The sequence below is a fragment of the Nipponia nippon genome, unplaced genomic scaffold (genome assembly GCF_047370975.1).
Source record: "Nipponia nippon isolate SJK-2023a ecotype South Korea unplaced genomic scaffold, ASM4737097v1 scaffold_2, whole genome shotgun sequence".
Taxonomy (NCBI): domain Eukaryota; kingdom Metazoa; phylum Chordata; class Aves; order Pelecaniformes; family Threskiornithidae; genus Nipponia; species Nipponia nippon.
In genome coordinates, this window is record NW_028262336.1 from 8,732,706 (window position 1) to 8,745,620 (window position 12,915).

Genomic DNA, 12,915 nt, shown 5'->3' on the forward strand with positions numbered 1-12,915 from the left:
AGAAGTCCACGAAGACAGTTCTTAAATTAGATGTGATTAGTTCGGATGTATTTAATTTACATATGGGAATTAACTTCTGCAGTGTGTATCAGCTGGTATGGTTAGGGTCCTTCATGAACCATGCTGGATGAATGTCACCAGGTTCACTTCTGTTTTTAGAAGTTTAATGCCAGGAAAACCGTAGGGAATAATCTTTGAGATGAAAAGCCATTAATGGAACTTCAGTGCGTTTCATACGCTTGTATGTGCAAAGTACACACAGTTTACTTTAAGGGGAGGCAATGGGGAAAGCACTTTGGAATCCATCTCATTTATAGGTATTCTTAGATAGAAGAAGTAGTGAGATTGAGCACCTATGTAATAAAGCATTTGGCTCTGGGAAAACCCCAGTAAAAATTCGGGTTGACTTACTGATGGCTAGGTTGTGTACTTGGTACTTTGTTCTTCATCATTTAATCCAGTGTAAAGGCTAGATAATGAGAATTCCTCCCCCCCGAAATCCAATTACAGGTCAATATTGCCTTATTAATTTAAATAAGTGACTTCCCCGCTAGAGCAGGTTAAAATTTCAACTGTATTTAGAAAGTCTTTGTTCCTCCATCTCTTTCATATAGCAACTCACTAGTTTTGCATGCATAATAGGCCTTCAGGAGACCACAGCCTTAACTTTTTGAGAGCACTAAGAATGCCAGGTATCTCCTTGTACTCCTGACTGTAATTTTTTTTTCCCAAATCTCGATAAGTAAATGAGAAGAAGCTTAGCAGGGAGACAAGAGGAGGACCTTACTGGCACCTAGAAATTCTGGGTATTTTAAAGGGTTTCAAAACTGCAAAGTTTGAACGTGTTGTGCTCAAGCGTATTTAAATATGGAAATCAGTCCCTCTGACATATTGCCAACTTAATGCAACATGAATGTTGCAAAGACTTTTTCCACTATTATTTGGTGTCTGCAAAAATAAGCTAACAGATGTTAGCTGCATTTCTTTCCTGGGGAGAACAAGGTGGAGTGAGGAAGAAAAAGACTATTATCGGTGTTCTTTATGTAACATGAGGTCTCGGTCTGGCTGTCTTTTTTGTGTGCGTGTGTCCTATACGGTGCTGGTGTTGCCTTGTTTGTGCTCAACAAATTATAACCATTTTCAAAGTTTGCATCTTTTCATAAGTTGTGTTACAGTGTGTTGGTGTCAAACAGCACTTTTCGTTTGTTCCTTCCACAGATGCTTCAAAACCCATCAGAATTTGCACAGTCTGTAAAATCCCTACTAGAAGCACAAAAACAGTCTATTGAGTCTGGCTCCATAGCTGGTGGGGAACATCTCTGCTTCATGGGAAGTGGCAGGGAAGAAGAAGATATGTACATGAACATGGTGCTAGCACACTTCTTACAGGTACAGCTAAATTGCTGTTGATTTTAATAGCTGAAATAAAGTGTGTCTGCACATATCGTTGATACTAAATGGCAAAATATTTTCCCCTTAAAGTCTTAACTGTTTTTCACATTACTCAAGTTTACAGTTTTTATGACACTAACCCATGTTTCATTACCATGCTTGCAAAAGTCATTCCACATGTTTTTGTTTCAACCAAAAATGTCTTTTCTGTTGCAGAAAAATAAGGAGTATGTAAGCATTGCCAAAGGAGGATTTATGGGTAAGCTTATTAATAATGAGCTTTGGCTTGAGAAAACTTGATACCTTAACACTGTTGATATTTTTATTAGGCTTTGGCTAGAAATCTGCTAAATGAATAGCAAATAGGTCTTATTTGTCAGGTTTTTGTTTTGTGTAAGTCAACACTGTCCACTTGCAAATTTGTGGTTAACTGTTATGGCTTACCCACATTCCTAAATGGTGAAAAATTAATACAGTAAGTGGGGAAATTCCCTCTTTCTTATAACTTCTCATTCTTGATGTTTAGCCTCTGTAGATTGCAGATCTGTATGAAGATGCTACTTCATAATTACTATTAATTGTTGTTGTGTTTTCTGAAATCATCAGTTCGTAATTCTGCAGTTGATTCCAGCAACATAAATCAGGCTCTACAGCAGTGGAGAGTTCTGTGCTACAATATGATTATAGAAACATTACTCGTCAATATGTGCGGTGTCATAACAGCTATCTTTAGGATCAAAGCAGTGATTTAGTTTTAGTTGCTGCTGTATTTTAACTGTTTTCTTTACTAAAATAAAGGTTATCCTAATACCTTTGTACTAGTGAAAGAAAAGACAGGGATGATATAGCGGTATCTGAATTTATATGTTTTATTAAATCACATGGAGTAAAAATTGTTACTGATTAGTCTTGGATATACAGTATTCTCATCAACAGACTAATTCCAGTGTAGTTCTGAATGTTTTTTAATGGCCTTTTAACAGCCCTCCAGCAGCACTTAGCAGATATCAATGTGGAAGGCCCAGAAAATGGATATGGCCACTGGATTGCTAGTACCTCAGGCTCAAGAAGTAGCATAAACTCCTCTGTTGATGTAAGTGAATTTTAAGCTCAAGTGGTATAGTGGGATGGGAGCCCCAGGTGTACTGAATTTTTTCTTCGTATTCCTCATTCTCTTCTGTAAAATACATTACTGCAAGGCATGGTTGTTTTCAGTTGTATGTTTAATTTCAAACTGTATTCACTTTCTAGTGGGGGTGACCTAAACATTTTTATCCTTTTGAGAGGAAGAGCTTGTAAAGCTCTACTTGCTGTAGTCATTCTTCAGCAGAATATATGTAATGGACAGTTCTTTTCCTTGCTCTTCTTCACTCTAGGAATAAATTACTATAAAACTGACATACAGTTTCATGGGAAAGCTCAAAATTGTCTCTTTTCTACAGCTGATATGGTGTACGTAGAATTTGGCTTTTAATTTGGATACAATTTATCATTAATAGAATTCCTTCCTCTCTAGATTTTCATAGCAGAGTGCTCAGTAGTAAGGTTTGTTAAGCTTGCTTTATTGGATCATTTTTCCCTCAGACACATATCATTGGTGTCATTTGACAGAACTCTAAAAGAATACTTAATGCGGTAATTAGTGTTCTACTGAGTACCAAAAAGTAGATGATTACTGTTTTGTAGTCTGTTTCCTTTCTTAACAAACTAGAGATGAAATAACGTTGTTTTTATATGATTAATCCTGAGAGGAGTTATTTTTACAGGGTGATTCTCCTAATGGTTCAAGTGATGGAAAAGGAGTAAAGTCCCTGGTGAATAAAATGACGGTTGCTTTGAAGACTAAATCTGTGAATGTGAAAGAAAAAGTTATTAGTTTTATTGAAAATACATCTACTCCAGTGGACAGGTACGTCATTTATATCTCACTGTGAGTTAGCAGTGACAAATGACTTCCCATTTCAGATGGCTATTTGTAAATGTGAAGACTGTGCTAATTAGGAAAACAGTTATCTTCCAGTTTCAACTTTTAGATTAACTACCCCTACCCTCCTCGCAATTGTATCATGACACAGTAAGCCTACTGTGCTGCCTTACTATTGCAAGGCTAGTGTGAGCAGCCTTTTCTCTGGAATGTTTATCTAGAATTTGTCACTGCATGGTTAGTTTGACTTCATATAATGTGTTGGGTTTGTATTCAGTCTAGAAGTCAAGAATGATTTCACTTTTATTTCAGTTCCTCCCCATCCTAACTCTAATGGAATGGGTGAATGACAGATTCTGGATAGGTTTTTTTGGTTGGTTGGTTTTGTTCTGTTTTGTTTTTTTTGCTGCCCCATCTTGTCACGTTGAGGTTAACTTTTTTGAAGATCTTGATTTTTCAAGTCCTGATGTAAAGCTGCTTTTCAAACCCAGAATCCACTCTTGTTCATTTTTTGTATCTTCAAGTAGAGCTGGGAATGAGAATGTGCAAACATATTAAAAGACACTTTCAAAGTTGGAAGTCTTCATTCTAAATACTTACCTTAACTAGATACAAGAATAACAGCTTTCATCTATGAAAGCTTCAATTGAATATCCTATTTCAGAGTTCTTCAAAATGCAGCCTTTGGAGTTATATGTTGCTAAGACATTGGTATTCAAGAATCTTACAGAGCTAGTGTTTGTTTGATAGCAGGATTTAAAATACGTGCCAAACAAACAGTAGTTTTTAGTAGTCTTGTACCTAATCAAAAGGTACAGATTGTTGCTTCTTTTTGGGTTGGAAAATTATTTTTTTAAAATTATTGTTTCACAGTTAGAGGCAAAAAATTCTTAAATAGCACTTGGTAGTAGCTTTTGTTGTGTGAAGAATTCAAGTAAGGCTTAAATGTAAGCCATACATAGCATGAAAAATGCGTCTTTTAGTAGAATTTTTACAAATATTTCTCTACCTTGTGGCTAGCTGTCATGAAGCATTGCTTTTATTTATAAGCATCCTCCTTGAAGATACATTACCAATATAGAGCATTTCAATTATTTATCTAGATTTTTCCTTTATACTTTTTTTTTTTTTTTTTTTTTAATTCTTTGTTCTGTCCTCTGCCCCACTGTACTGTAGAATACCTTTCAATATTCCCTGGCCAGACAGAGCAAGCCTGGAGCGGTAAGCTTGATAATTAAGCAGTCTGACTAAAACCACCTTTGTCGTATTTGGCATGGCATCGCAATATTTGTAAGCATTGGTTACACTGACAAAGTTGCTCGCATGTTTTTATATTCATTTAGGTTTTTTGAATATATTAAAGCTATTGGTTTTTACAAGTACTGGTCAGGGGACTAGAGGAAGAAAAAGAATGTATTGGCAGTGCTTTCTTCCCTTAGTTTCTGCTTCGTTATTTCTGTTCTCTTCCTTGCTATTGCTTTTTATGGACTTTTTTTTTCTACTTGTCATTTCCTATATACATTTTATTAGTGACTTGTACTAGTGAAAGACACCAGGAGCCATTACTGAACAAGTTATGACTTAAGGTTTTAACAAGAGAGACTACAACTATGAAAAGGACTTGTTATAAACTGTTCATAAAGCATCATCAGAGCTTAGATATAACAGGGAACCCATACAGAAATTCTGTCTGGAAATCTGGAATTTTTATGCTTCTCATCACATGGTGATAGAATATGCTGATAGAAACAGAGATGCTCATTACTGGGAAAAGAAAAATGCTGAGTTAGTAAGTAAATATCTTGTTCACATAACTACTGTGTTTCACACAAATCTGGAGTCTCTTCGCATTTGTCTCAGATTTATTGCCTTATAATTATTTAAGAAATAAAAATTGTGAATTGAGATTATATAAAATTACTTGTGATAAATGAAGGACAGCTCATGCGTAATGACTTTGGAACTTTGGTTATACTTTAGGAACTCTGTGTTATACCTTTTGACCCTCATAGACTGAAAAGCATGAAGATTGGTGCTGGAAGAATTAATGAAGGTTTAAAACGCTCTTTGGGTTTTTGAGGATTTTTGGACCAATTCTTCTTTCAAGTAGTTTGCACATACTTTGAGATAGGCTTTACCCATAAGCATCACAGAATGGTGTTGTGTGAGCAAAACCAATAGTAATGTTAACTGGTATTCTTTTAAAAAAAAAAAAAAAAAAGAAAAGAAAAGTGGGGATATCCCAATAGCACATAATATATTTTGTTAATTTAGAAATCCTAAAGATCATGGGGATTTCTCCCCATGTTTTGTTGATCAGTTTTTAGAATATGGTACAAAAGTGTTAAAATTCCAACTTAAAACAGTTGGTGACTGTTCGATAACTGAAAGACACTTAGACACTTGAATCTGTATTTGTAACCAAGAATTTTTGATATATTGAGATTATACTTCGGTTATTTTACTTGCTCCTTTCACTCATATTGCTTATCTTCTTTTATTGGGAAGATGCAATAATAAATTTGCTCACACTATGGATCACTAGACTATTCTCTTAAAGTTGCAGCTCTTGAAAACCTGGAATGGCATTCTTTTCCCATCCATTCAATTAGATCCACTTTGTGTTTATCACCAATATATTTCATTTTGCAGGTTTGCCACTAAAAAGAATTGCGTTCGGTTTGTAACAATGTAATGATGGCCTTCCATGCAAACAGGTTAAAGGACATCCATTTCTAGTTTAAGACATTACCAGGTTTTTATAAAGTAGCTTTTTACTTTCTCTTGTCTTGACTAACTTTGATCTATAAACACCAATGAGATCTTCTCTTAAATTCTCCCTGTGTAATTCAGTTTGACACTATTTAAATGTGCTGCTTCTTACTCAATTGGTTATGTATTACTAAAGCATATTTACAAGTCTCCTTATAGAAGCACTGCCCTCTTGAATTGTCAGTGTCATTGATGCTTATTGTCTTAAACACTAACGAGCATGTTTTTGTATGTTTATTTTTTGTTTCACTGTAGAATGCATTTCTTTTTTTTTCTGTTAAACATTTCCTTGTTTTGTCTACATCAGTAAATTTTAGCCATAGAAAATGTAGGTTTCTTTTTTAACTTTCAAATATGCTTTCAGGTATACATAAGTACTAGCATTCATTTATAAATTACTAAAGAGGTTGCCTCTCCAACTTGGTTCTACAGTAGCATGTAAACTGGAGTTTGTGAATATACTTAAAACAGGAACCAGGGCTTATAGGAAATATGAATGCACATTATGGGGAGGGAGGTTACAGAAATTGAAATGGGGGAAAGGGACAGGTGTGTTTTGGTTTTGTGGGTTTTTTTTAAGTACTTGTTGCCAGTTCTAAAGGCTAAAATCATGAACTGTTTATTTTTTTTCAGCAATTGCCTGTTCAGTGGCTTTCTGAACCTTTAGGTTTTCTCATATTTTCCAGGTATTCTCAGTAATTGAGGGCCAGAACTTTTAACATGACAGCTGTAACCGTGTAATGACAGCACTCTGAGCTGGAGCTTTGAAATATCTCAGGATTTGCAAATGTTACTGTCAAATAAGCCTCAGTTGTGTGTGTTTGTGTCATTTAATATGATCTGTAAAAACAGATTTAAATGTGATTTTTTGAGGTCAATATCTGTGCAGAAATCCCAGTGATGCTGGGATTTTAGTGGTAGGAATTGCTTGACCAAAGATTTCAGGACTGGGCTCATGCTGAAGTCAGAGTTCACACTAAAGTGGATGGTTTATAATAACCCCACTTTGAAATGCTTAAGGTATTTTGTTATTTTTTGAGGAATTAACCAGAAAAATGAGCTTCCAGGTATGTTAGTTAATAGTCTTCATTTTTGTCCTCCTTCCCAATTTGGCATCCTTGTAAAGCTGCGCTGACTGTCCAGAAATATTTCAGTTTCATGCTAGAAACTTTATAGCATGGTGTCACTTTTCAGGTCTCTAATGTATTTTGCCATTTGAGAAGGTGACTTTTCACTTTTCTTTTCACTTTGTTACAACAGTCAGCCTTGCCAAGTAACTGTGAAATACATCCTTTCACTAACCAAATTGCTCGATGGGTCACTCACAGCTTCCTTGCAGGCAGCTTCATGAAATTCTCTTGTCTTTCCCAGTTGCACAGTTGTGTTTATATTTTTCTAGTATGTTATTGTAGGAATCATACCATCAGTTTGAAAGTTACTTTTCTTCTCCCATCCCATGTCTTCTTCTGCCCTTTTCATTGCCAACAGACATGTCAGCAGCAGTGACAGAGTGGGAAAACCCTACCGTGGTGTGAAACCAGTATTCAGCATCGGAGATGAAGAAGAATACGATACTGGTACAGTAGATTTTCCTCCTACCTAGATTAGCTTATTTAGACAAAATTGTTAAGTTTGGCTAAATCATAAGAGTGTATCTTACATCTCTGTCTGACAATGTGATGTTTTTCTAACGATTATCATTGATCGTGTTTGTTGTGGTGGTGCCTAGGACCAATCAAGAAACAAACACCCTCTTCAAATACGTAGTGGCAGACTAAATTAAAAAGATTTTGTGGTAGGCACCAAATAGCCAACAGGAAGAAATGGAAATAGATTGATTTAGTGGATCATTGTGTTCACTTGTTATTTCTGTAGTAAAGATCTGGTTTTCTACACTGGTCTTGTACGTGTAAACCTGCAATTGTACCTTTCTTACTCACAACAGCAAGCAAAATGTAAAGGACCTAGTTTAGCTGATAGATCTCAGGTTGAATCTCTAGTATTGGCAGTTAGTATAACGATCTGAATTTCTGAAAATATAGTTGGAGCTAGACCTAAGATTGCATTGAATCTATTTATAATTGATTCATCTCTTTATGTGCCTGCAGAATGCTATAGAAAAAACGTGCAATTTTTCTTTACTTTTTTTATCTAGTTGAAAATCTAATCTACAGACAAAACTGGAACACCAGACTTTTCACAAAGGTTTTGGTTTTGAGACTAGTGCTAATGCTAGAATGGTGCAGACCTACTGCTGTCCTGGTTTTGTTCTGGTAGTATGAGCTCACTCCCAACCGTCAGCATCTCACAAGTAACTGTTCTGTGATCAAAAGGCATACTCAGCTTCTCTGCGAGAAACGCAACTAGACTAAGAATCTTTGACCTGGAAAAAAAGCAATTTAGGAAGATTAATGAAGGAGATTCATAGGATCTAGAATTGTTTAAAAAAGCTTGGTGACAAACAGTTGATCGTTGTTTGTCTGCTATAAGAATTGGGAAGGAGCAAAATGAAACTATCAGGCAGAAGCTTTAACACTAACAAGATACTTCTCCAAATGCCATGTAATTAAGTTTGCATAGTTCTTTGAGCATCCATAATAGTGTTTGGCAAAGTCTGTGTGGTTTCAGAAAACCAGGTCCTCAAAGGCAAATTGTCTAGACCATACTTTCAGTAATGGTTGTTTGCTAATTTCTGTTTAGATTTGCTGCTTTTGAAAGCACTGTTAGACTTACTAAGTAAGCAGAATCACAGCACTGATTTGAATAAGCGAAGCCAAGACATAGGAAGTGAAATATATGTTATTTTGGTACAGAAGAATGCAAAAAGTGAACCTGTTTCTGTATAATTGTTTTTGTGACGTTTTAGTGGGGGTTTTGTGGTAAATAATTGCAATCAGCTATAATAATTGCAACCTGCTCTAGGTGACCCTGCTTGAGTAGGAGAGTTGGGCCAGATGACCTCCAGAGGTCCTTTCCATCTCAACCATTTTGTGATTCTGTGAAATGAGGATGGATTTTGTTCCATTCCTTTTAATTGCACAATGTATTTTTTCAGTGAAAACCTTTTCAAAAATGTGGCTATAGTTCTGAATTGCTTTGAAATAAATAGTTTAACAAAGTGTAGAAAACTGGCTTTGAAAAAGACATTTTAAAGAGGTATCCTTCTAAGTTATTCTGGGAGTAATTTCTATGGATTTAATGTAGTTCATTGTTTTAGATAACTAGATTGCTTAAGTTCTTCTATTGTAGCACCAAAATTACTATGTAAACATAATCACCATATTTGGACATAAAACCAATATTTTGCAACTAAGTGATAACACTTGCAGGAGTTTCGAGTGTTTCACAGAGGTCTGTGCTGAAAATCTCTTGGATGTCCTTAGAAAAGGAGGTGAAGCCGAAGACGACAATTTTTGCTAGTGACCCAAGGTTATTCAAGGTAGCAAGGACAGACTGAAGAATTGAAGGAATCTTTTCCTAGTCTGAGTGACTGGGCAATAAAATGTCACATGAAACTCAGTATGAATTAATGTGAGGTGAGAAAGACATGAAAAAAAAAACGGTTCTAGTTTCAGATACAAAATGGTAGACTGATTTGGCTGTGTCCAGGAGCAGCAGGTTTATAATAAGTAAGTGCTCATTAGCAGTCAGAAAAGCAAATCAAATGCTAGGAATTATAAGGAAAGGAACAGAGAATAAAACAGAGGTCATTATGTCACTGTATTAAACCTATGGTTCACCCACACATTGGATATTGTGTGTCTTGATCCTCTACCTCAGAAACAATATGTTTGAACAGAAGGTTCAGAGAGGGATAAAAAGGGTGAGAAAAGGTGCGAGATGGCTTTCATAACAGGCATAACTGAATATTAGAACTTCTGTTATGTGAAACAGGCAATTTAAGGGAGGAAAAGTGGCCCACAAAAATAATGCCTGGCCTGGACAGGGATCAACAGATGTTTATTTCTTCTTGTACAAGAAATGAGAAGCCACAAGAGGAATCTTTCCTGGAACATAGTTGACATGGTTTTTGTACTCCTTGCCAAATTTATTGGTGGTGTAGATGCAAAAAGTTTACATGGCTGCAAGGAAAGTCTGGACAAGTCCATGTAAGAGAGATCTGTTAAACTTTACTGAATGAACAAATCAGACCAGCCTAAGAAATCCTCTGAGCTGAAAATAGTTGTCTGCTGAGAGAGAATTAAAAGAGGAACATCAGATATACATGCCTTATGCTTTCTTCCCTCTGAACAATTGTTTATGGACACTCTTGGGGGCTAGGTGGACCTTGGTTTGAACCAGTGTAGCTACTATGGGTTTAAGTGAGTCGAAAAGTTGTCTGATGGTGTGTGAAAATCTTCTCGTTTCTTTTTTTTATTTTTTTACCCCCTCCCTTCAAAATAGATGAAATTGATAGCTCCTCAATGTCAGATGATGATCGAAAAGAGGTCGTCAACATCCAAACATGGATAAATAAACCTGATGTGAAGTATAACTTCCCCTGTAACGAAGTAAAAGAAAATGGACATATGTTTCCCAGGTACTGGAATTAGTCCTAAGCTTAATGAAAATGTCTGTCTTGGTACACATTTTAAAAAAAAAAAATATTGGGCAATTAAGTTATTCTTGCTATTAAAGTAGGAAATGAAGGTGCGAAACAACCTAAAACAAAACGTTACCACTATATTTGCATTCTTATATTTGCAGTGTAATAGAATGGTAGTTATGTACAAAACCTAGTATGAAGTTTTGCTTTGCAAAACAAGATAGTAAGAAAAATATTCTCAGTATGCATAGGCTTATTTTTCAAGACCAGGTAGACCCAAGTACCTGTGGCTCTGGCTTTTCTTGTCTACTTGTCTCTGTGACTGGTACTATGCACCCATCTTGCCCCTAAGATTCAGTGACCTTGTTAATCCTGCAAGAGCAGAACATGATGTTTACTGTATTTTGGCTTCCCCAAAGAGCAGAAATCCTGTTGAATCAGGATAACAGAAAACTGTGATGGGTTTTTTCTTGCATCATGGTCTGTTCTTGTCTTTTAATTTTATTTTCCAATTAGATTTATTTTATATGGCGTATGATTGGTAATCTGCCATAGTATGATTTCTCAAACTGAGTTGGAACTCAACTAGTGTGTTCCCACCACTAGCTGAACATGCATTCCTTCCATGAAGAACGCAAAAGTGGGTCTTGAACTGAGCTGGCAGGTCAGCGTCTCCACATTAGTCCTTGTCCAGTGGTTGACAATCACAGAGTGCCAGCACGTCCTTCTAACTTACGTCGGGTGCTCCACATGTAGAGTTGCCATTCTGTAGATGGAGGAATGGGGTTGGGGTATGATTGAAGGATGAAAGAGAGAGGCTGGTGGCATTTTCCCTGCTCTGTGTGTGACCTGACACGTTACTGGTGCTTCTGATCTTTGTTGATAGCACTCATGGCTGTTGTGTTGAGGTGATGTTAACTACTCTGGTTTTGTATGCTGTTGGGGGTGCCATGCTTATTTTCAAAAATGGCTATGATAGAGTACTCCAGGAAAAGCTGAAGTATTTTGTAGACCTTTCTAAATTACAGATTTTAAAAGTATTAAAACTCTTTCTTAGATTTGGGAGCTGTTTTATCTAGTTTTCTCCGTGTAGCTTGTTTGTTGAATTGAGCTTTCTAAATAGCTGATATTTAGTTCATTAGCAAATATAATTTGTATTTTTCTTTTCCTTCAAGTCATCTCCTAGTAACAGCAACTCATATGTACTGTTTGAGAGAGATTCCATCGCGAAAGGGACTGGCTTACATACAGTCTCGACAGGCACTCAACTCTGTAGTCAAAATCACATCCAAGAAGAAACATCCGGAACTGATCACCTTTAAATATGGAAATAGCAATACTTCAGGCATAGAAATTTTGGCAGTTGAAAGGTAAGCTATCTCAGTAGCAGAGATGTAAGTAGTAATGATATACAGAATGCTGTCAACTGGAAATCAGGGGCATGCTGTAATTCACAGAATTGAGTTCAAAAGTAACAGTTTTTATTTAGGAATAGATAATTCAGATGTGAACTAGAAAAAAGATCTGCCAGCAGAATGAGGAGAGTTTACAAGACGCAGCAGAGAGGAACTCCATGGTCTGCAATGACAGTTTTGGGGGATGGGATATGTGCAAGTGTTTTCTTTTTGTAATATGTCTTAAATGAAAATGAAGTAGAGCGCTATCTGCAGCCTAAAGTATGGATTCGTGAAGAGTGAGATTTAAGAGAGTGGCCTTTCTTCTGTGGTATCTTTTTTGGACATCTGACTCTTCCTGTGTATTGTACAAGGAGCCCAGAAGCCTAACCTCAAAACTCTGAACCCCTGAAACCTGGTTCCGGAACGTTAGGTATTGCCATGCTCAGCGTTTGCATGCTTAAGACTGGGGGGAAGTCAGAGGGATGAGTATATTGGGCTGGTGTAGCCTGTTGTTTCTTGGCACTGTTTTAACAAAGTTGCTGACATCACTTGGACATTTTCTTGTCCTCTTCCTTGGGGAGAACTGTGTGCAGTGGGTGCTCTGTTTTCACAAGAAGTGGGAGATGAGTTTTCTAGCTAATCAGGGAAGTTGTTCTATGCCTGTTGGCTGCTTAGAATGAAATTCGTTTGGTAGTAGGTTAGACAAAGAGAAACGAAAAAGTTGCAGGGAACTTTGCTGCTTGTTGAATTACTTCATCACCACCTTGTTGACTGGAGCAAATCCAGAGAGAAGGGATCGTAAATAAATGATCTAGAGCTATCTGTAGGAATTTTAAAAACAAACAAACAAGCAAACAAAAGCAAAAACGAGGACTGCTGTGCTT

At 36.5% G+C, this 12,915-nt stretch overlaps 1 protein-coding gene across 5 annotated transcripts in view; it reads left to right on the forward strand.

Annotated features, from left to right (window-relative positions):
• The window catches only part of TBC1D23 (TBC1 domain family member 23), a 37,131-nt gene that overhangs the window by 21,995 nt on the left and 2,221 nt on the right, over window positions 1-12,915 (forward strand). For 3 of the 5 annotated variants that reach the window (XR_015704663.1, XM_009466699.2, XM_087757116.1), the window contains 8 exons: window positions 1,219-1,389; window positions 1,609-1,651; window positions 2,376-2,485; window positions 3,159-3,301; window positions 4,493-4,537; window positions 7,577-7,665; window positions 10,493-10,628; window positions 11,810-12,004. Coding sequence is in view for 4 of the 5 variants with exons in the window: in XM_009466699.2 (XP_009464974.1) it covers window positions 1,219-1,389; window positions 1,609-1,651; window positions 2,376-2,485; window positions 3,159-3,301; window positions 4,493-4,537; window positions 7,577-7,665; window positions 10,493-10,628; window positions 11,810-12,004 (932 nt within the window). In the remaining variant the exon portion in view is untranslated. The remainder of the gene's footprint in view (window positions 1-1,218; window positions 1,390-1,608; window positions 1,652-2,375; window positions 2,486-3,158; window positions 3,302-4,492; window positions 4,538-7,576; window positions 7,666-10,492; window positions 10,629-11,809; window positions 12,005-12,915) is intronic. The other 2 variants (XM_009466700.2, XM_087757117.1) reach the window with 1 other exon arrangement.